Below are 24,694 nucleotides of genomic sequence, written 5' to 3'. Positions count from 1 at the left end.
ACTAGGAGAAAGGAGCACCTGACTACCAGGGAGTCAGCTAGCAGGACACTAGGAGAAAGGAGCACCTGACTACCAGGGAGTTCAGCTAGCAGGACACTAGGAGAAAGGAGCACCTGACTACCAGGAGTCAGCTAGCAGACACTAGGAGAAAGGAGCACCTAACTACCAGGAGTCAGCTAGCAGGACACTAGGAGAAAGGAGCACCTGACTACCGGGAGTCAGCTAGCAGGACACTAGGAGAAAGGAGCACCTGACTACCAGGGAGTCAGCTAGCAGGACACTAGGAGAAGGAGCCAAACCTGACTACAGGGAGTCAGCTAGCAAGAACTAGGAGAAAGCGAGCACCTGACTACCAGGGAGTCAGCTAGCAGGACACTAGGAGAAAGGAGCAACTGACTACTAGGGAGTCAGTAGCAGGACACTAGGAGAAAGGAGCACCTGACTACCAGGGAGTCAGCTAGCAGGACACTAGGAGAAAGGAGCACCTGACTACCAGGGAGTCAGCTAGCAGGACACTAGGAGAAAGGAGCACCTGACTACTAGGAGTCAAGCTAGCAGGACACTAGGAGAAAGGAGCACCTGACTACCAAGGGACGTCAAGCTAGCAGGCACTAGGAGAAAGGAGCACCCTGACTACCAGGGAGTTCAGCTAGCAGGACACTAGGAGAAAGGAGCACCTGACTACCAGGGAGTCAGCTAGCAGGACACTAGGAGAAAAGGAGCACCTGACTACCAGGAGTCAACTAGCAGGACACTAGGAGAAAGGAGCACCTGACTACCAGGAGTCAGCTAGCAGACATAGGAGAAAGGAGCCCTGACTACCAGGGAGTCAGCTAGCAGGACACTAGGAGAAAGGAGCACCTGACTACCAGGGAGTCAGCTAGCAGGTTGAAGGTTGTCTTTGCCCATGTCCCAGCTGTCCATACTGTGCAGTGCTACTATAACTAGGAGAAGGTGAGGCTTGGTGTCGTGTATGATCGGACCAGGTCCAGGCATCACAGGTAACTCGATCCATCTTGATCGGGGAGTTAACATCTTTATCCAGCTCGAAGGACTGAGGACTTGGTGGACTGTATATTCTTTAGGTTAGGCTTGACTTGATGTGCCCTTACCAGCAGACTGGAGAGAACTGGCTAAGTAAAACCTAACCTAAAGAATATGCAGTCCACCAAGTCCTCAGTTCCAGCAGATGATCGTGGATAGCCGTGTAAATACTGATAGTCTCTATGGTTCCAGATGCATGTAGCAGAGCTGCTGGTTTCTCACGGTGCCAGTCTCAATGCCAAGACCTTCCTAGAAGAGACTCCCATTGGTAAGTCTGCCCCAACCATAAAACCTACCTACCTAACCCTACCTATCTACCTACATAACCCTAAACCTACCTAACCCTACTTACCTACCTAACCCTGAACCCTACCTACCTATCTATCTACCTACCTACATAACCCTAAACCTACCTAACATCTACCTACCTACCAATCTACCTACAAAACCCTAACCTACCTAACCCTACCTACCTACCTAACCCCTACCTACCCACCTAACCCTGAACCCTACCTACCTACCTAACCCTGAACCCTACCCACCTACCTAATTTGTCTGGAAAAATGGCTGTTTTTCTGTGACTAGGTGCTGACCTAACATAATCGTTTGGTGTGCTTTCGTCGTAAAGCCTTTTTGAAATCGGACACTGTGGCTGAATTTACAACATGTTTATCTTTAAAATGGTGTAAAATACTTGTATGTTTGAGAAATTTTAATTGTGGGATTTCTGTTGTTTTGAATTTGGAGCCCTGCAATTTCACTGGCTGTTGTTGTGGTAGCGTCCCGAATATCCCAGAGAGGTTAACAAACTATAGTTTTGGCAAGTCGGTAAGGACATCTACTTTGTGCATGACACAAGTAATTTTCCAACAATTGTTTACAGGCAGATTATTTCACTTATAATTCACTGTATCACAATTGACATAATTTGAGTCAATCGGAGGTGTACCTGTGGATGTATTTCAAGGCCTACCTACAAACTCAGTGCCTCTTTGCTTGACATCATGGGAAAATCAAAAGAAATCAGCCAAGAACTCAGAAAAAAAATTGTAGACCAGCACAAGTCTGGTTCATCCTTGGGAGATATTTCCAAATGCCTGAAGGTACCACGTTCATCTATACAAACAATAGTACGCAAGTATAAACACCATGGGACCACGCAGCCGTCATATCGCTCAGGAAGGAGACGCGTTTTGTCTCCTAGAGATGAACGTACTTTGGTGCGAAAAGTGCAAATCAATACCAGAATAACAGCAAAGGACCGTGGGAAGATGCTGGAGGAAACAGGTACAAAAGTATCTATATCCACAGTAAAACGAGTCCTATATCGACATAACCTGAAAGGCCGCTCAGCAAGGAAGAAGCCACTGCTTCAAAACCGCCATAAAAAAGCCAGACTACAGTTTTCAACTGCACATGGGGACAAAGATCGTACTTTCTGGAGAAATGTCCTCTGGTCTAATGAAACAAAAATAGAACTGTTTGGCAATAATGACTGTCGTTATGTTTGGAGGAAAAAGGGGAGGCTTGCAAGCCGAAGAACACCATCCCAACCGTGAAGCACGGGGTGGCAGCATCATGTTGTGGGGTTGCTTTGCTGCAGGAGGGACGGGTGCACTCACAAAATAGATTGCACCATGAGGAAGGAAAAGTATGTGGATATATTGAAGCAACATCTCAAGACATCAGTCAGGAAAGTTAAAGCTTGTCGCAAATGGGTCTTCCAAATGGACAATGACCCCAAGCATACTTCCAAAGTTATGGCAAAATGGCTTAAGAACAACAAAGTCAAGGTATTGGAGTGGCCATCACAAAGCCCTGACCTCAATTCTATAGAAAATTTGTGGGCAGAACTGAAAAAGCGTGTGCGAGCAAGGAGGCCTACAAACCTGACTCAGTTACACCAGCTCTGTCAGGAGGAATGGGCCAAAATGCACCCAACTTATTGTGGGAAGCTTGTGGAAGGCTACCCGAAACGTTTGACCCAAGGTAAACAATTTAAAGGGCAATGCTATCAAATACTAATTGAGTGTATGTAAACTTCTGACCCACGGGAATGTGATGAAAGAAATAAAAGCTGAAATAAATAATTCTCTCTACTATTATTCTGACATTATTCTGACACTTAAAATAAAGTGGTGATCCTAACTGACCCAAGACAGGGAATTTTTAAATCTATTTGGCAAAGGTGTATGTACCAAAACTTCCAACTTCAACTGTATGTAACCCTAAACCCTACCTATCTACATACATAACCCTAAACCCTACATACCTACATAACATTAACCCTTACCTACCTATCTACATAACCCTAACCCCTTCCTACCTACCTACCTACCTAACCCTAACCCATTCCTACCTACATAACCCTAACCCTACATAACCCAAACCCTAATTACATAACCCTAAACATACCTACATAACCCTACTTACATAACCCTAATCTTACCTACGTAACCCTAACCCTATCTACATAACCCTACCTACATACATAACTCTACCTGCCTACATAACCCTATCTCTACCTACATAACCCTATCCTACATAACCCTACCTACCTACATAACCCTAACCCTACATAACCCAAACCCTAACTACATAATCGTAAACCTACCTACATAACCCTAGCTACATAACCCTAAACCCTACCTACCTACATAACCCTACCTACCTACATAACCCTACCTTCCTACATAACCCTACCTACCTACATAACCCTAAACCTTACCTACCTGCATAACCCTAACCCTTCCTACCTACCTACATAACCCTAACCCTACCTACATAACAATAAACCCACCTACCTACGTAACCCTAACACTACATAACCCAAACCCTAATTACATAAACGTATCTACATACAAGTAACATCTTCCTGCCTTACAGTAACCCTATCCCTACCTACATAACCCTAACCACCTACTAACCCTAAACTAAATTCTACATAACCCTAAACCCTACCTACCTACATAATTTTTAACACTAGCTACATAACCCTAAACCCTACCTACCTACATAATTCTAACACTAGCTACATAACCCTACCTACATAACAATAAACCCACCTACCTACATAACCCAAACCCTAACTACATAACCCTAAACATACCTACATAACCCTACTTACATAACTCTAAACCCTACATACCTACATAACCCTAACACCTACCTACCTACATAACCCTGACCCATACCTACATAACCCGAACCCCTACCTACCTACATACAAAACCCTAACCCTACCTACATAACCCTAACCCTACCTACATAACCCTAACCCTACCTACATAACCCTAAACCCTACCTACCTACATAACCCGAACCCTACCTACATAACCCTACCTACCTACCTACATAACCCTACCTACCTACCTACCTACCTACCTACATAACCCTAAACCCTACCTACCTACATAACCCTAAACCCTACCTACCTACATAACCCTAAACCCTACCTACATAACCCTAAACCCTACCTACCTACCTACCTACATAACCCTAAACCCTACCTACCTACATACACTACTGTTCAAAAGTTTGGGGTCACTCAGAAATGAACTTGTTTTTGAAAGAAAAGCACATTTCTTGTCCATTCAAATAACATAAAATTGATTGGAAATACACTGTAGACATTGTTAATGTTGTAAATGACTATTCCAGCTGGAAAAGGCAGATTTTTAATGGAATATCTATATAGGCGTACAGAGGCCCATTATCAGCAACCATCACTCCTGTGTTCCAATGGAACGTTGTGTTAGCTAATCCAAGTTTATAATTTGAAAAGGCTAATTGATCATTAGAAAGAAAACCCTTTTGCAATTATGTTAGCACAGCTGAAAACTGTTGTTCTGATTAAAGAAGCAATAAAACGGGCCTTCTTTAGACTAGTTGAGTATCTGAAACATCAGCATTTGTGGGTTCGATTACAGGCTCAAAATGGCCAGAAACAAAGACCCTTCTTCTGAAACTCGTCAGTCTATTATTGTTCTGAGAAATGAAGGCAATTCCATGTGAGAAATTGCCAAGAAACTGAAGATCTCATACAACGCTGTGTACTACTCCCTTCACAGAACAGCGCAAACTGTCTCTAACCAGAATAGAAAGATGAGTGGGAGGCCCTTGTGCACAACTGAACACGAGGACAAGTACATTAGAGTGTCTGGTTTGAGAAACAGACGCCTCACAAGTCCTCAACTTGCAGCTTCAATTAAATAGTACCCGCAAAACACCAGTCTCAACAGCGAAGAGGCGACTCTGGGATGCTGGAGACAGACTTCCACCGGTCTAATGTCCATTGCTCGTGTTTCTTGGCACAAGCAAGTCTCTTCTTCTTATTGGTGTCCTTTAGTAGTGGTTTGTTTGCAGCAATTCGACCATGAAGGCCTGATTCACGCAGTCTCCTCTGAACATTTGACGTTGAGATGTGTCTGTTACTTGAACTCTGAAGCATTTATTTGGGCTGCAATCTGAGGTGTAGTTAACTAGTGAACTTATCCTCTGCAGCAGAGGTAATTCTGGGTCTTCCCCTCCTGTGGCGGCCTCATGAGAGACAGTTTCATCATAGCGTTGATGGTTTTTGCGACTGCAGTTGAAAACTTTGAAAGTTATTGAAATGTTCTGCATTGACTGACCTTCATGTCTTAAAGTAATGATGAACTGTCGTTTCTCTTTGCTTATTTGAGCTGTTCTTGCCGTAATACGGGCTATTTTTTACCAAATAGGGCTATCTTCTGTATACCACCCCTACCTTGTCACAACACAACTGATTTGCTCAAACGCATTAAGAAGGAAAGAAATTCCACAAAGGAACTTTCAACACGGCACACCTGTTAATTGAAATGCATTCCAGGTGACTTCCTCATGAAGCTGGTTGAGAGAATGCCAAGAGTGTGCAAAGCTGTCATCAAGGAAAAAGGTGGCTACTTTGAAGAATCTGTTTAACACTGTTTTGGTTACGACATGATTCCATTTGTGTTATTTTATAGTTTTGATGTCTTCACTATTATTCTACAATGTAGAAAATAGTAAAAATAAAGAAAAACCCTTGAATGAGTAGGTGTCCAAACTTTTGACTGGTACTGTATAGTGAGCAATATGTTTGGAACATCAAATCGCAGTATCGAATTGCAATACATATAGAATCGCCTACCTAAGTATCGTGATAATGTTGTATCGTGAGTTCCCTGGCAATACCCAACCCTACTATACTGTATACATGATTGCTGTACTAGGGTCTAAAACGCCATAAAACCAAACCTATAGAGTTGTGGAAACTGAGTATTTATCCAGAACCATCTCAGATAATTCTCGCCTCACAGTTTCTGTGTTGATGCCGGATGGAGTTCAAGGAACCTATAGATGGTGCCTAAACCCAACTCTGTTGAAATACGCAGAACTTTGTCAATTTATCAGAGATCAAATTATGTTTTTTCTGTGAAAAACACAGTCCGTCCTCTCCCAATAGTTTTGTACTCTGGGATACATTAAAAGCCTTTCATAAGGGGGGGATACCTAGTCATTTTTTGCATCATTGCATGCGATCATCATTCTCAAAGCCGCTGTTTACGTCTAAGATTACTTTAGCACCGCCCTAAAAACCCAATTCAAATTTGACACAAACCTTCAAATAGGTATGTAACGACACATTATATACACTCTTTATAGTGTTTTATTTACATTTTAGAGGCGATAAGGTGATAAGTTGGACAGATCGAGTGGAAAAAAAGCAATTTTCCCACACAACATCTCTCCTTCTCACTATCACGCATTAGTTTCGCTTCCCCACCCGCCATTTAAAAAAAGACCCGACGGGGCTCATTGCTTGATTGAATGATGCAGAAACGGGCAGCGTTTAGGTCATGTAATTGATTCTGTTGGAAAGGGGAGAAATTGTGCTTTACAATGGTATTGACATTACAGTTGATCTGGAAGTATTACGTTTTTGGGGCGCTAAAATAAGGGCAATTGTACGCACCAAGGCGATGTACGAGTTTACGTGAGTTTATGTTACTACTAATGGAACACCAAAAATCTGGCTATAAAGAAACATACTGCTCATTGGTGAATAAAAAAATGTGCCTTTTCTCCCCCAATTCATAATATCTTTGCCTAGTTCTAAGAATAGCCTTTTCAGTTTTGTAAGTCCTTAGGGTATTATATTTCAAAGTCTTGGCATGGCAGATAAAAGCTGAGGAGAATTCGAGAACCATCAACACTATCGAAACTCAAAATGGTCAAGTGTCTCAACCCTGAAGAGATGAATGAGTAATTTAAACAATACTATTCAAAGTTATACAGTTCTGATGGAACGGAACTAGCAATGGTAGGCAATTTCCTCTCTACAATCCGGCAAATCCCCAGGAGACGATGGATTTGTCCAGAGTTCTAGAAGGAGTTGAAGGATTAGTTTACTCCTCTCTTGAATTTAGCTGCTGAGAAGCAGAGTTTTCCACAGCTATTATAACAGTTATTCATAAGAAAAATAAAGATCCTCTACAATGCTCTTCTTACAGGCAAATCTCTCTCCACCATGCTGACTATAAACCCATTTCTAGGGAGATGGCTTAATAGATTAGGACTATTTGCCAAACCTGATCAACACCGATCAAACAGGCTTTACACAGAAAAGATCCTCCACCAATAATTTGCACAAGTTATTCAATGTAATTCACATGGCCAGTGTGATGGGTGATCCTAGTCCTGCAGTGTCTCTAGACAAAAAGCCTTTCGATAGCTGGTGGACATACCGATTCAAAATCCTTGCTAAGTTTAACTTGTCAACTGGGTTAAGACATTATACCATAAACCGCAAGCCAAGATCACCACTAATGGCATGTCAGCCACATTCCCACTCTTTAGAGGTAGTAGACAGGGCTGTTCACTTTCCCCACTCCTTTTTGTGCTAGCCATAGAACCCCTGGCAGAGGCCATAAGAACGGTTCCTGGCATAAAGGGCTTTCAGGTGGGCCAGATAACGCACAAGATTTAATTTTTCACAGACAACATTATGTTGTTCCTCTCTGACCCGACTGGATCCCTCTCAGAACTCCAGACACTATTGGGTACATACATCTCTATATCAGATTACAAAGTCAACATGAACAAAAGTGAAATACTTCCACTGACTTGCTTTGACTATAGCATCTGTGAACCAACAGGTTCCTTCAGATGGTTGCCACAGGGGTTCAAATATCCAAGAATCACAGTTGATAATGACTTAAGAAATGTGTTCAAGGTTAACTGTGTTGGTTCAGAAGGTGGTGGATAACTTGAATAGATGGAGAGATCTGCCTCTTACATTATTTGTGAGAATTAGCTGTATTAAGATGAACTTCCTGCCTAAGATGTTGTACCTATTTCAATCCTTACCCATAATCCCTACCCGAGAGTTTATTTTTTATTTTTTATTATTTTTTTTTTATTTTACCGTTATTTTACCAGGTAAGTTGACTGAGAACACGTTCTCATTTGCAGCAACGACCTGGGGAATAGTTACAGGGGAGAGGAGGGGGATGAATACAATTGTAAACTGGGGATTATTAGGTGACCGTGATGGTTGAGGCCAGATTGGGAATTTAGCCAGGACACCGGGGTTAACACCCCTACTTACAATAAGTGCCATGGGATCTTTAATGACCTCAGAGAGTCAGGACACCCGTTTAACGTCCCATCCGAAAGACGGCACCCTACACAGAGCAGTGTCCCCAATCACTGCCCTGGGGCATTGGGATCTTTGTTTAGACCAGAGGAAAGAGTGCCTCCTACTGGCCCTCCAACACCACTTCCAGCAGCACCTGGTCTCCCATCCAGGGACTGACCAGGACCAACCCTGCTTAGCTTCAGAAGCAAGCCAGCAGTGGTATGCAGGGTGGTATTTTTCTTATGAATAACTGTTATAATAGCTGTGGAAAACTCTGCTTCTCAGCAGCTAAATTCAAGAGAGGAGTAAACTAATCCTTCAACTCCTTCTAGAACTCTGGACAAATCCATCGTCTCCTGGGGATTTGCCGGATTGTAGAGAGGAAGTCCATTAACAAGACCATTTGAATGGAACTGTAAAACTCCAAGGGTGAACCTGGACAAATTAATATTATCGTCTTGGAGGTCTCCGTCTGCCAAATTTCAAGATGTATTACTGGGCAGCACAAATGAGATTTATTTAATTCTTATTTGAAGCTGAACCAGCCTCCTCTTGGACTCAGATGGAAATGGTTTGCTCTTAATTAAGAGGTTGGGAGTAATATTATCTACAAGTGGAACCCCAAGACTATATCAACAAAAACAAGCAATCCCTGTACCATCAATTTAGTAAGATCTTAGCATGAAATTCGTAAGTTCTTTGGTCTGAAAGGAGACGTGTCACCTGAAACAGTTTTGCCATGTGGCAAAACAGACTCCTGTCAATGATCTCGGATAACAACATTTTCCAACATTGGCCTGAGAAGAGAATGACGCATGTAGTACATTTGTTATATAGATGGAATCGTTGTGTAATTTGAGCAACTGAAAGCGAAATACCAGTTATCCTAAATGCATTTATTTTGTTATTTACAGTTAAGAAACTTTCTCAGAAGCACTCTTGGAGATAATTTTACCAAATGTATTTAGTATTTTACAATTACAGTGCTGTCACGGCTGTCGTAAGAAGAGGCCCAAGGTGCAGCGTACATACTTTTAATAGTAGATGTCGCCAACAAAACAATAAACAATACCAAAACAAACCGTGAAGCTTAAGGCAATGTGCCATCAAACAAAGTTAACTTCCCACAAAGACAGGTGGAAAAAAGGGCTACTTAAGTATGGTTCTCAATCAGAGACAACGATAGACAGCTGCCTCTGATTGAGAACCACACCCGGCCAAACACATAGAAATAGAAAATCATAGAAACACAAAACAGAATACCCACCCCAACTCACACCCTGACCAAACCAAAATAGAGACATAAAAAGGATCTCTAAGGTCAGGGCGTGACAAGTGCCTTGCAAAGGTATTCATCCCCCTTGGCATACCTTGACAGCAAAGTCAATTGGAGTGGCCATTACAAAGCCCTGACCTCAATTCTATAGAAAATTTGGGCAGAACTAAAAAGCGTGTGTGAGCAAGGAGGCCTACAAACCTGACTCAGTTACACCAGCTCTGTCAGGAGGAATGGGCCAAAATTCACCCAACTTATTGTGGGAAGCTTGTGGAAGGCTACCCAAAACGTTTGACCCAAGTTAAACAATTTAAAGGGCAACGCTACCAAATACTAATTGAGCGTATGTAAACTTCTGACCCACGGGAATGTGATGAAAGAAATAAAAGCTGAAATAAATAATTATCTCTACTATTATTCTGACATTTCACATTCTTAAAATAAAGTGTTGATCCTAACTGACCTAAGACAGGGAATTTTTACTAGGATCAAATGTCAGGAATTGTGAAAAACTGAGTTTAAATGTATCTGGCTAAGGTTTATGTAAACTTCCGACTTCAACTGTATATACTGTAGGTCAAGAGAGAGATGGGAAGCTGATCTAACTATATTACAAATGATGAAGAGGCTATGGTCGAACCTATGCCATGATAGTGTATCAGCAACCGTCGACTCCAGATACAGACATTACAACTTCCTCCACCAACTCTGACACCTCAGAGGTTACATAGATATCATGTTTTAGATGTGGAACAACAGAAGGCACTTTTTTTGCATTCTACTTGACAGTGTACTAAATGACAAGCCTTCTGGCATGAAGTTTGTGACACCATGGCCTTTATTATGGAGGTCCCTTTACCCCTGAAAAATGCCTTCTGGGTAACTTTACAAATGTGAATTTAAGGAATAATTTCAATATCAAATTGACAGATATTGCCACTGCAAGAAAATGTGTTGCATAGACATTGAAATCAGATTCCACTCTCTCAACTACAAGATGGCTCTCTGAAATGAATAAGTGTATTCATATGGAAAAGATTACCTATTCTTTAAGAAATATATTCAACCATTTTGTAAAAATATGGCAACCCTTCCTGTACTACATGGAAACACTTCCATTGGGATTGGTGGATGTGGGCTTGTAGATCGATGGAAATAGATGTAGATATTGTCTCTCTAATGTTCTGTATTTTTTGTGTGTTTTTGTATTGATTTTGTGTTGCTTTGAATTGTTTTTGTATTGTATTGTTTTTGTGTTGTATTGTATTGATTTCTTTTCTTTTCTTTTTTTCTTGTTTTTCTAAGAGGTGGGGAGGGTTTAGTTGTCTTTTGTTCTGCTATTTTGCTTAATTGTTCTGTTTTTGTTGTTGTTGTAAAAAACAAACAAAACGTAAACCCCTACCAGGCCACAGAGCAGTGGTTGATGGGAAGATGTGTTTTGGTCTCTGTGTTCTCTGTGTGACCTCTGACCTTTAGACCTGTGTGAGAACGAGAAGTTCTGAGCCATCCTCTGTGTGTGTGTGTGTGTTTTCCTTGTGTGTTTTCCTTGTGTAACCTCTAATCTCTGACCTTTAGACCTGTGTGAGGACGAGGAGTTCCGAGCCATCCTCTGTGTGTGTGTGTGTGTTTTCCTTGTGTAACCTCTAACCTCTGACCTTTAGACCTGTGTGAGGACGAGGAGTTCCGAGCCATCCTGCTGGACCTGAAACACAAACACGACATCATCATGAAGTCTCAGCTTAAACACAAGACCTCCCTGTGTAGGAGGACATCCAGCGCAGGCAGCCGTGGGTATGTACTGACCTCTACTGGACAGAGAAGAAACTGCATGCAGACTATTACGTCTTCTCCACTGTCTTCTACTACAGTAGTGTTGTTCAATGTGGTCATGGAGAGGGGCATGGGATGCTTTTGTTACAGCCCAGTACTAACACATGATTCAACTAATAGCTGAGTTTTATTATAAATCAGGTGTGTTAGTGCTGGTATGGAAGTAACATTTAAAACTCCAGGACTGTGATAAATAAACCCTGATTTTACAGGAACACTGAACCCCTCTCCTCCCTGCGTGTGTTTTAGGAAAGTGGTGCGGAGGGCAAGCCTGTCTGACAGACACAACCTTCGTGTGAAGGAATACGAGACTGAGGCCATCGTGTGGAGAGGTGGGAGGGAAGGAGGGAGGGAAGGAGGGAGGGAGGAGCAGGAGAAGGAGACGGACCAGGAGAACAGCCATCCCATCAACACAACTGTTACTACGGTTAGTATGGATGAATGTTTCTCCTATCGCACATGTGTGTGTGAAAACCCATGTAGCCTATTACTGTATGAGCGTCTGTGTAGAGAGTAATACCCACTAAAACAGTTAAACACCAGAAGGTCTTCTCCAACAGTAAGCCCCATGTTAAAAAGGACATTACAAAGGCTCTCAAAGAAAGTGGCCCATGTATCACTATATTAACTTCTATATTACCCCCAATACATAAGACTCCTGAACAGCTAACCAAATGGCTACCCGAACTATTTGCATTGACCCCCCCCCACCACCCATTTTTACACTGCTGCTACTCTTTGTTTATTGTCTATGCATAGTTACTTTACCTCTACCTACGTGTACATAGTACCTCAATTACCTCGACTAACCGGTGTTTGTGCTCCTGCTGTCCATGAAGCTCAACACAGTCCCCTTGTGCAAACTAGTCAGGTACAGAAACTAATACACTGTGTATACAAAATTGGATTTGGCTATTTCAGCCACACCTGTTGCTGACAGGTGTATACAATTGAGCACACAGAAATGCAATCTACATAGACAAACATTGGCAGTAGAAAGGCCTTACTGAAGAGCTCAGTGACTTTCAACCTGGCACCGTCATAGGATGCCACCTTTTCAACAAGTCAGTTCGTCACATTTCTGCCCTGCTAGAGCTGCCCTGGTCAAGTGTTGTTATTGTGAAGTGGAATGTCTAGGAGCAACAACGGCTCAGCTGCGAAGTGGTAGGCCACACAAGCTCACAGAACGGGACCGCCGAGTGCTGAACCACGCACCGCGTAAAAAATCATCTGTCCTCGGTTGCAAAACTCACCACCGAGTTCCAAATTGCCGCTGGAAGCAACGTCAGCACAATAACTGTTCAGTGGGAGCGTCATGAAATGGGTTTCCATGGCCGAGCAGCCGCATACAAGCCTAAGATCACCATGCTCAATGCAAAGCGTCAGCTGGAGTGGTGTAAAGCTTTCCGCCATTGGACTCTGGAGCAGTGGAAACGCGTTCTCTGGAGTGATGAATCACGCTTCACCATCTGGAAGTCCGACGAACGAATCTGGGTTTGGCAGATGCCAGGAAAACGCTACCTGACTCCATGCATAGTGCCCTCTGTAAAGTTTGGTGGAGGAGGAATAATGGTCTGGAGCTCTTTTTCATAGTTCGGGCCCCTTAGTTCCAGTGATGGGAAATCTTAGTGCTACAGCAAACAATGAAATTTTAGACAATTCTGTGGTTCAAACTTTGTGGCAACAGTTTAGGGAAGGCCCTATGGAAATGGTTTGTCGAGATCGGTGTGGAAGAACTTGACTGGCCTGCACAGAGCCCTGACCTCAACCCCATTGAACACCTCTGGGATGAATTGGAACACCAACTGCGAGTCAGGCCTAATCGTCCAACATCAGGGCCCGACCTCACTAATGCTCTTGTGGCTGAATGGAAGTCCTTGCAGCAATGTTCCAGCATCTAGTGGAACGCCTTCCCAGAAGAGTGGAGGCTGTTATAGCAGCAAAGGGGGGAACAACTCCATATTAATGCCCATGATTTTGGAATGAGATGTTCGACGAGCAGGTGTCCACATACTTTTGCTCATCTGGTGTATGTGCCACATGCACTGACCCTTATGAACCAACAAGGAGAACATTAGGAACATGGAGATCGATTCACTCATTCGGGAATGAGCAATAGTGATAAGTGATAAGTGAAATATAACTAACTGTGTACAATAATCATGGAAACATGAACATTGAAATTATAGAGTTGTGTAATAACATTATGTGTACAACTCTGGGACCTTGGGCATTTAAGGGGATAGGTAATATGGAGGATAGGATGGACAGCTATGTAATGTGGAAGGGAGGGGTCAGAGTCCATAAAACTGTCATTCTTGTTCAGTTTTCTCATGAAGTGTATGTTTGATATGTCTGAACCTATGCCATGTCTCTCACCAGATCGCAATGCATTTTCTTCTACGTAAAGCAATTATCTGTGAAAATCAAACAATAAAGAAATATCTAATGGGATTAATCAAAGTAACCACCAGCCTCTAGTCTAGTTAGTCAACTTGTCTTCTGTTTAGTTTGTGAAGGAAATCATAGTAAAGGTCTGTAATAGTAATTGGTAACAGCAGTTAGTCACACCGTGGATAACAGCAGTTAGTAACAGTAATCTGAATGTCCTCTGTCTCCCAGTTAGTAACCGTTAGTAACAGTAATCTGAATGTCCCCCCCAGGTGATTCCAGTGAAGCCAGTAGTGGAGAGACCCAAACTACAGAAGACCTTGAAAGATGCTCCTAGCGGCATCATCAAACAAAATGGCATCGTCTCCACGACGACGTCCACGCCCACTCCCAGTCAGCTGCCGCCAACCAATGACGAGCCTCCATCCCCTGACACGAAGAGCGCGTCATCCGATCAGCTCCCAGAGGACTCCTCCTCCTCCTTGCCCAGAGAGCGCTCTCAGACCCTGTCGGAACTGAAAAAGCAGAGGTCGGCCGCCAAGCTCCTCAATCACCCGCTCCTCAACGGTCACCTAGGAAACGGCTCCACAGAATCCACCGAACCCCAGAGCCCTGTGGACTCCCGTATGCCCCTCGTCTCGTCCAATGGCAGTACAGTATACTACACCCCGGCAAGCGGTGACCCGCCCATTCTCAAACTCAAACAGCCAATAGATGACGAGGAACCAAAGGAGGGCAGCTGCTGCTGTGTCTCCTAGGGAGGAGGTGGAGGTCACCCCATGACACTGATCTAAGGTCAGGCTTACTGTGTTTTCCTCCAATGGATTAAGGTTAGGGTTCGGGGAGGGAAAGCTGATCCTAGATCTGTGCCTAAGGGAAACTTCTTCCCGGATAGAGCGTGTCAGAGCAGGATGGTCTTGTGACTGTGGAGCAGGAAGCAGGAAGAGATTGCACAGAGGGAGACCAAAAGGTGGAGCTGGTCCAGCCAGGTGATTGGTTCCTGTCCCTCCCCACTGTTTAACACTCCAGGCCAGGCCAGTATGGAGCATACCCTTACTCTGGAAAATGACCGTCCTGATAGGACGTGAGGAATCCAGGCCAGATGAATTGTGGAGGAGCCACTGTGATAGCTTGTGGTTGATGCAGAGGGCCAGGAGGTGGAACAAGATGGCCCCTAGCCCCTACGAGAAGGAAGGTCTTGTGCCCTATAAAGGAATAGATGGCCAGGCTCTCCCATGTTAACCATATCTGGTGTCTTACAACTTTTGACTGAATCACTGTTTTCAAACCACATTCCTCCTTGTATCCACTGTTTCTGAAAGTGTATGGGGGGGAAAACATTGCAAAGATCTGCTCCACCATATCAGAATACACTCTCAGTAATAATTAGTGTACCTGTGTTGGTCCACTGAGTAGCAAGAGGGAAGGGCCGTCTTTCCTAAGAAGTATTCTCGTTCAAATGCTAACTATTTCAGCAAAGGGAAGGAATGGTTAATAACGTAACAGAACAGTATTACTGACTGTCTAACATCTATCTGTTCCTGTGAAGGATGAAAGGATTACTGCACTAAAGACATTTGAAACAATGCGCCATTGAACTCTGTCTTCTCTTGCTGACCGTCCGTATCCAAACTGACAGTGATCAACGTGGTAGAAAGGGGGGTTCATATGCCCCATGTCTTATTTGTTCGTAATTTAAGAAAAAAATATTGTTTGAAAAATGTGTACAGTTTTTGTTGCTGTTTATTTATGAAGATTAATGTCATGTATAAAGGCTATGGTTATACAGTGTTTTAATTCTATTGGTCTATCTATGGAGAGTGAATGCATTAGAATGAGCTGGTACATTTACAGTATGTCTATACTTTCCTGTGATCCCAGATCTGGTTGTACTGTCTTGCCAACGTCATCGGTGTCACTGTCATGGAGTTGGCACAAACAGATCTGGGATCAGGCTAGAAGCACTTCACCTTTTTAGAATGTAAATGTCCCCTGTGGAGTCGACAAGGTTATTAATCCAGTCATCTGTAGCTTGTGTTTTAGTCAGGCACTGCATCTGCTCATCCTCACCCGTACCTGGCTAGCTTGTATAAGGGTGCACCAACATACTATTGGAATATAAGCATTTCACTACATTCGCAAAAAACATCTGCTAATCATGTATATGTGACCAATAACATTTGATTTGATATCTTATTTGTATTTGACATGGTCAGTACAACACACAGTAGATACAGTGTTGTCTAGGGAACTGAGGAGTGTGTACAGTGTGTTTAAATCACCATTGTATTGTCATAGACACTGTAACTGTCTCTAACACAAGTGTTCATTAATATGAAATAAAATAGTGTAATGTATTAAGTATGATATTGATTCACCCAGCCTCAGACAGTGCTTGAAAATTAAGAGACTTAAACCCACTACACTATAACAATTACACTAGCAGATAGTCAACTCTTATCACCACTAACTCAGACAATGTGTGTGGTATTGTAGTGTACAAACATTACGACTACTACATCTACCATTCTAGAATGTGTGTCTGTGTTCTACCTTCTAAACAATGCTAAACACCTCCACAATGGTAAACAACTAGTAGCCTGGGTAACGGTCTGTTCCTGCTCTTGTCAACTCCTTATGGAATTATCAGGTCAGGACAATAAGTTGGTAAGGTAGCAAAAAAACGATTTGGAACCAGGCCAAAGGAGCAGCTAGTATAGGAGGAAGTAGTTGAGGCTGATTCAGTTGTTGTTGTTCTTTAACCTGTGGCTATATTATAGAGTAAGGGCCTACAGTAGTGGCAGACAACTGCTACCCCTCCAGTCTGCAGTAGTAGTAGCACCACAAAACCTCTCCTCTCCCGACGGCATCCCTAATGGTCCTAAATAGTCTTCCAGAGAAGAAGGGACATGGACTGGGGACGGGGGGAGGGGGCAGGAAAAGGTTTTAACTCACGTAACAGAGACTGTATCAGGGCCAGACCTTGCGGAGGAAGTCTGGTGTGCGAGACTAGTGTTGTTCCTCGGTTATCTCATGTACCCACCGCCATCTCCCCTGCCCTGCCCTGCCCTGCCTGTGTATAGTGTCAACAACATTTAAATGTACAGTCAATGTTTTGATCAACTGTCCAAGAATTGCATTAGTTGTCAATGTTATTGGTATTGTTGTGACATTGTACTCCAGTTATTCATACCATATGGTCACAAAGCCAAAACTTTTATCAGATATCCTTTAAATATGAACTATGTCAAAAGGCTAGAAGGTTGTATAACTAGTGGCCATTGTTGCCGTAATAAAGTATTTGCCCCCTTTTTAATTTTCTCTTCTTTTGCATATTTTTTTATACTGAATGTTATCAGATCTTCAACCAAAACCTAATATTAGATACAGGAAACCTGAGTGAACATATAACACAACAATTACATACTTTATTTAACTTATTGCATAAACAAAGTTATGCAACACCAAATGCCCCCTGTGTGAAAAAGTAATCGCCTCCTTACACTCAATAACTGGTTGTGCCACCTTCAGCTGCAATGACTCCAACCAAACACTTCCTGTAGTTGTTGATCAGTCTCTCACGTCGCTGTGGAGGAATCTTGGCCCACTCTTCCATACAGAACTGCTTTAACTCAGCGACATTTGTGGGTTTTCAAGCATGAAATGCTCGTTTCAAGTCCTGCCACAACATCTCAATTGGGACTAGGTCTGGACTTTGACTAGGCCATTCCAAAACTTCAAATGTGTTGCTCTTTAGCCATTTTCATGTAGACTTGATTGTGTGTTTTGAATCATTGTCTTGCTGCATGACCCAGCTGTTCTTCAGCTTCAGCTCACAGATGGATGGCCTGACATTCTCCTGTAGAATTCTCTGATACAGAGCAGAATTCATGGTTCCTTCTATTAAGGCAAGTGGTCCAGGTCCTGAGGCAGCAAAGGAACCCCAAATCATCACAGTACCACCACCATGCTGGACCGTTGGTATGAGGTTCTTTCTATGGAATACAGCGTTTCGCTTTTGCCAGGCATAAAAACAATTTCGTTTTTTTTATTTAACCTTTATTTAACTAGGCAAGTCAGTTAAGAACAAATTCTTATTTACAATGACGGCCTAGGAACAGTGGGTTAACTGCCTTGTTCAGGGGCAGAACGACAGATTTATACCGTGTCAGCTCGGGGATTCAATCTAGCAACCTTTCGGTTACTGGCCCAACGCTCTAACCACTAGGCTACCTTGCCCAACGCTCTAACCACTAGGCTACCTGCCCAACGCTCTAACCACTAGGCTACCTGCCCAACGCTCTAACCACTAGGCTACCTGCCCAACGCTCTAACCACTAGGCTACCTGCCCAACGCTCTAACCACTAGGCTACCTGCCCAACCGTCTAACCACTAGGCTAACCTGCCAACGCTCTAACCACTAGGCTACCTGCCCCACCTCTAACACTAGGCTACCTGCCCACGCTCTAACCCACTAGGCTACCTGCCCAACGACCCTCTAACCACTAGGCTACCTGCCAACGCTCTAACCACTAGGCTACCTGCCCAACGCTCTAACCACTAGGCTACCTGCCCAACGCTCTAACCACTAGGCTACCTGCCCAACGCTCTAACCACTAGCTACCTGCCCAACGCTCTAACCACTAGGCTACCACCTGCCCAACGCTCTAACCACTAGGCTACCTGCCCAACGCTCTAACCACTAGGCTACCTGCCCAACGCTCTAACCACTAGGCTACCTGCCCAACGCTCTAACCACTAGGCGACCTGCCCAACGCTCTAACCACTAGGCTACCTGCCCAACGCTCTAACCAGTAGGCTACCTGCCGCCCTATAATGGAACCCATGTCCAAAACGTTGACTCAAGTTTTCCAAAATGGCGATCATCAAGACTTCTGGAAGAATGTTCTATGGACAGATGATTGAAAAGTTTTTTTTTTTTTTTGGGATGACATGGGTCCCATTTGTTAATTAAATAAATAAAATGACTGTTCTTTGTAAACTCAGGTTCCCGTTATCTAATAATAGGTTTTGGTTGAAGACCTGCTAACATTCAGTATCAAAAATATGCAACAGTAGAGAAAAATCAGAAAGGGGGCAAATACTTTTTCACTGTACGTCTAAGTATGAATTCCCAGGGGTGGAAATGTTTGAAATCTGAAATATATTATGTGACCAGTGGACCCAAGTTTACAAATATGCCTCTCCAACTGTTCTTTCCTATTGTTGCAGCCAATGCTTGTCTATCAGGCAGACTGTCAGATGTGCTGAAAATGAATCTGTCTTTGCTCTGATGGTTGATCAACATTTGTGTTATAATGATTTGTTGTTAATAAGGAAAACTGTTAAAAACGACTGATTTTGTAATTACTGGAAAATACTGATGGTTGCATTAACATATTTTGAATAAATTGTATATTTTGAGCATTTTGTTGTCTTCAATGTATATCTAAGGCCATACCTGTTGCATTGTCAATCTCTAGTTCGACCCCCCCCCCCCAAATTGTCCTCTCCTCTATGTCAGCCTGGGTGTGTCTGTGCAGAGAGAAAGACGGCCCTCTGCCATCCGTTCAGCAGCTGTCAGGCTCTTGGTGTTGGCAGAGGACCTCTGCTCCTCTCAGAAGAAATACCAATTCACTGGCTGTGCTGTGGGGTCGCTAGGGTCCCACACTATAGGCTGCATGCAGACTGCCAGTATCCGTCACAGCCGAGAGAGAGAGAGAGAGAGAGAGAGAGAGAGAGAGAGAGAGAGAGAGAGAGAGAATAAATNGAGAGAGAGAGAGAGAGAGAGAGAGAGAGAGAATAAATCCATCCACATTTTGGCCTCTTCACAGCTTATAGGTTCAGTCTCAAAGCAATGTGTGGCTATGAGACTTGAATACATGTACTGTAGTACCGTAATACAGTGAAACAAAGCCTAATAGATCCGTGTCAGACGTTCAGCATGTTATCTTACTCTGCCAAATATTTGTCTTGTGAATGTAGGCCACCATGCAGACACAGAGAAATAAATAGACACTCACAGCCATATAGACAGAACAGAGGGACAATGGACCTAAATCATATGATACAGGTTCTGCATTAACCTAATCTCTTTGCCCTGTGTTGTCCTTTAGGCTCTACTGTGTTCCATTCAGACTGGGCCAGTTGGCACAAACCCCAATCCCTCAGCTCCCCTCTGCTCCTCTCAGGACTAGGAGTTCTCCCATAGAAGTAGAATGAGTTCCTGTTCTAAACATTCTGATTCTAATTGAGAGATCTAAGAGTTCTATTCCATTGAGAGTTCCACCCTGCTAATTTCGGGTACGGTGGCTTAGTGGGGTCAGAACCTCTCTCTGCTGTGTTCCCAAGATACAGTGTGGGGCACCGTTATGCCAAATAACCCAGGTTAGCAGGGTATGCACTTAAACAGTTCCCTGAATGATTCAAAATCTCTTTACTGCTCTGACAGATTATGGATGAGTAATGTTTGATGTTGGTTTACATCTGTTTACCGTATTCTACTGAATATAAATACAGTATATAGAGGATTAAGCTGCAAGCAAATGATAATACCATTTTGAGAAAAAAAAATTGGGGGGGAACTGGTGCTCTGGTAAAATGAAACTGTAAACTGTAATAAAGATAGGATTTGTGTGAACTCAGACTGGAAGAATCCAATTCCCTGATTTATATTTTAAATTAGCATATACACTCACCTGACAGTTTATTCGGTACACCACCACTTTCACGAAAATGGCTAGCTCCTACAGACAGTGAGCCACGTGGCCGTGGCTTGTTATAAAAAGCAGGCAGACAGGCATCGAGGCATTCAGTTACTGTTCGATTGAATGTTAAAATCAGAAAAACAAGTGACCTAAGCGACATTGAGCTTGGCATGAGTGTCGGTGCCAGGCACACCAGATCCAGTATCTCAGAAACGGCCTCCTGGGCTTTTCACGCACGACAGTGTCTAAGGTTTTACCGAGAATAGCGCGACAAAGAAAAACCATCCAATCAGTGGCAGTCCTGTGGGCGAAAACAGCTCGTTGATGAGAGAGGTCGAAGGAGAAGGGTAAGAATCGTGCAAGCTAACTGGTGGGCCACAAACAACGGAACAGTACAACAGGGGTGTGCAGAACGGCATCTCGGAACACACAACTGGTCGATCCTTGTCACCGATTGGCTATTGCAGCAGACGACCACACCGGATTCCATCCCTATCAGCTAAAAACAAGAAGAAGCGGCTCCAGTGGACAAGCGATCACCAACACTGGACAACTGAGGAGTGGAAACACATCGCCTGGAACATGACAGTGAGTGACCTATGCAGTCCTCAGACCTCAACCAAAAAGAGATGGGACGGGCTGTTCGCAGCATGAATGTACCGCCGTCCAATCTGCAGCAACTGCGTGATGTCATCGCGTCAGCACGGACCAACATCCCTGTGGAAAGTATCCGACACCTTGTAGAATGACCCGAAGAATCAAATCAAATTTTATTTGTCACGTGCCGAATACAACAGGTGTAGTAGACCTCACAGTGAAATGCTGAATACAACAGGTGTAGTAGACCTTACAGTGAAATGCTGAATACAACAGGTGTAGTAGACCTTACAGTGAAATGCCGAATACAACAGGTGTAGTAGACCTTACAGTGAAATGCCGAATAGAACAGGTGTAGTAGACCTTACAGTGAAATGCTGAATACAACAGGTGTTAGTAGACCTTACAGTGAAATGCGAATACAACAGGTGTAGTAGACCTTACAGTGAAATGCTGAATACAACAGGTGTAGTAGACCTTACAGTGAAATGCTGAATACAACAGGGTGTAGTAGACCTTACAGTGAAATGCTGAATACAACAGGTGTAGTAGACCTTACAGTGAAATGCTGAATACAACAGGTGTAGTAGACCTTACAGTGAAATGCTGAATACAACAGGTGTAGTAGAACCTACAGTGAAAATGCTGAATACAACAGGTGTAGTAGACCTTACAGTGAAATGCTGAATACAACAGGTGTAGTAGACCTTACAGTGGAATGCTTACTTACAAGCCCTTAACCAACAATGTCGTTTTAAGAAAAATACCTAAAAAATAAGAAATAAAAGTTACAAATAATTAAAGAGCAGCAGTAAAATAACAATAGCAAGATTATATACAGGGGGTACCGGTACAGAGTCAATGTGCGGGGGGGCCGGTTAGTCGAGGTAATTGAGGTAATATATACATGTAGGTAGAGTTATTCATGCTGCTCGGGTGGCAAAGGAAGGTTTGACCCGGTACTAGATGGATGGACCTAATAAACTGTCCGGTGAGTGTACATTTATATATTTCTTAAGATCAGAAACAGCTTATCTGTTATCTACAGTCACAGTGAGAGCTGTCCCGGACCCAAGTAGTGCACTGTAGAGAGAACAGGGAGCCATTTCAAACACATACCCTGCGTCTGTAACTAGAACGAGTAAGACGATCGTCATGGCGAGACAAATAAAGGGCAAGCAATAGAGTGTCTGATGAAACGGGGAAATATTGCGTGTCCACACGCTACCGCAGCTATCTGTCTACAGTACCAGATCTTCTGGTTTCTCAACTTGCCCCCTACAGTATGTCACAAAGAGGAAACAGAAGAGGGTTTGTGTTTGCTCTCTATCATCATGCTATGTTTAGACAGACAGGTACGTTCATCGCAGTGATTGTGTGACACATGGCAGCTAGTCTGCATCTTGCTGAGCGTTTGCAGTGACAATAATCCACAGTTGTCGTTTGTGAGTTGTCTGCACGTTGTGGGGATTGACTGACTGTGGCCTTTCACGTATTGGGTAACATCCTATTTTCATGCTCTATAACATAATTTAAAAAAACAAGAAGTGGGAATATGGTTGAGAATATTTAATGTTGTTTCAGCATTAAGATTGTACTTGCTATATACACCGAGTGTAAAAAAAATACTAGGAACACCTGGTCTTTCCATGAATTAGACTGACCAGGTGAAAGCTATGATCCCTTATTGCTGTCACCTGTTAAATCCACTTCAATCAGTGTAGATGAAGGGGAGGAGACAGGTTAAAGAAGGATTTTTAAGCCTTGAGACAATTGAGACCTGGATTGTGTACATGTTCCATTCAGAAGTTGAATGGGTAAGACAAAAGATTTCAGTGCCTTTGAATAGGGTATGGTAGTAGTTGCCAGGCCCACTGGTTTGAGTGTGTCAAGAACTGCAACGCTGCTGGGTTTTTCAAGACCAACAGTTTCCCGTGTGTGTGTTGGGGTCTACTATAAAAATGTGTACAGATATCAAACAGATATACATTTCCCAGGTAATTTTAATTGTATAGATAGACATTATAGGATGCTCCAGACTTCACCAGGCACCAATAACTCCCCTGCCGTGTTGATGTTTAGTGGGAATGGTAGTAAGGAGTTATGGAGTACAGTTGTAGCCCTAGCAATATGTTGTTTTGAATGGCTGCTTGCCAGCTCTCACACTAACTGTGTAAATTCCTGAGGCAGATTGCTACAACGAGGTTGTAAAAGAGAGCATAGTGAGTTTTACATTCAGTAACAGAAAGCGTTTCATACCGGTATTCAAATCATAATCTACGAGCTAACTAGGTGAGAAAGTTACGTTTAAGACTTGTTTGTCATGTGGTTTAACCATGCATGCATCCACTTCCTGTGAAAGAAAGACAGACTGAGTTTTGGACTTCCACCCACCATGCAGACATGCAACAATACTATACTGACACACTTCCACAAATTCAAAATACACACACAGCAAGGACATGCATGACATACTGCAAAGGCAGAAATGCAGTTGCTCAGCAACAGCCTCCACTCATCCATAGTGTAACTGATCATGTGGATAACCTTATCTGTATCGACACAATTAGTATCTGCTCTGTGTCTGCTCGAGATAAAATACAATTCAGTTGGTAGGCCCGCAGGGCAGGCTACAGGATAGAGCATGAAACATGAGGTAACAATTGTTATGGAATAATACTGGTATTTTCTCTAAACTATAGAACGACAGTAGGGGTGAATATGTTTATAACAGTAAGAGTGAACATTATAATAGTATGGTCCTTTAACTAACTGAGCCACCCCCTTTTAGGTTATTCAATATCTAACTTCCTTCAGTCCAAGACGAGGCAGAGCTATCATTAGTATGACTGGCTGGAGCTTCATATTACACCTGTATAGCACGGGGAAATATTTGACATCCTCCATGATGTTAGACATGGAGGATGTCATACTGTACTAAACAGGGAGAGAGGAGAGGGCTGATTAAATGCAGTGGCAAACATAGCATTTGTTGTTGATATTGGTCACATATTGGTTTAAAATGACAGTTTATAAATGGTCTATTGTCTGCTTCCAAACATAGTTAAATGTGCATAATTATGGTAAATACGTAGCCGTAATGTAGCCTACATTCCATTTTGATCTAGCCTACGCATAATATTAGGCTCCATGTCACTATTGCAAAGATCAGTGAGTGCGCAACCTCATAGGGTATAATGTAGGTTACA

At 43.0% G+C, this 24,694-nt stretch overlaps 1 protein-coding gene across 1 annotated transcript in view; it reads left to right on the top strand.

Annotated features, from left to right (window-relative positions):
- The window catches only part of LOC112069560 (protein phosphatase 1 regulatory inhibitor subunit 16B-like), a 55,271-nt gene extending 37,775 nt beyond the window's left edge, over positions 1–17,496 (top strand). The window contains exons 5-8 of the mRNA XM_024136896.1: positions 1,237–1,312; positions 11,621–11,750; positions 12,039–12,216; positions 14,453–17,496. Of these exons, the coding sequence (XP_023992664.1) occupies positions 1,237–1,312; positions 11,621–11,750; positions 12,039–12,216; positions 14,453–14,938 (870 nt within the window). The 3' untranslated portion in view covers positions 14,939–17,496. The remainder of the gene's footprint in view (positions 1–1,236; positions 1,313–11,620; positions 11,751–12,038; positions 12,217–14,452) is intronic.
- Positions 17,497–24,694: the final 7,198 nt, after the last annotated feature.

This window comes from Salvelinus sp. IW2-2015, unplaced genomic scaffold (assembly GCF_002910315.2).
Source record: "Salvelinus sp. IW2-2015 unplaced genomic scaffold, ASM291031v2 Un_scaffold1047, whole genome shotgun sequence".
Classification (NCBI taxonomy): Eukaryota; Metazoa; Chordata; class Actinopteri; order Salmoniformes; family Salmonidae; genus Salvelinus; species Salvelinus sp. IW2-2015.
The sequence above is the reverse complement of the archived record's forward strand: the minus strand, read 5'-3'. Positions and strand labels throughout refer to the sequence as shown.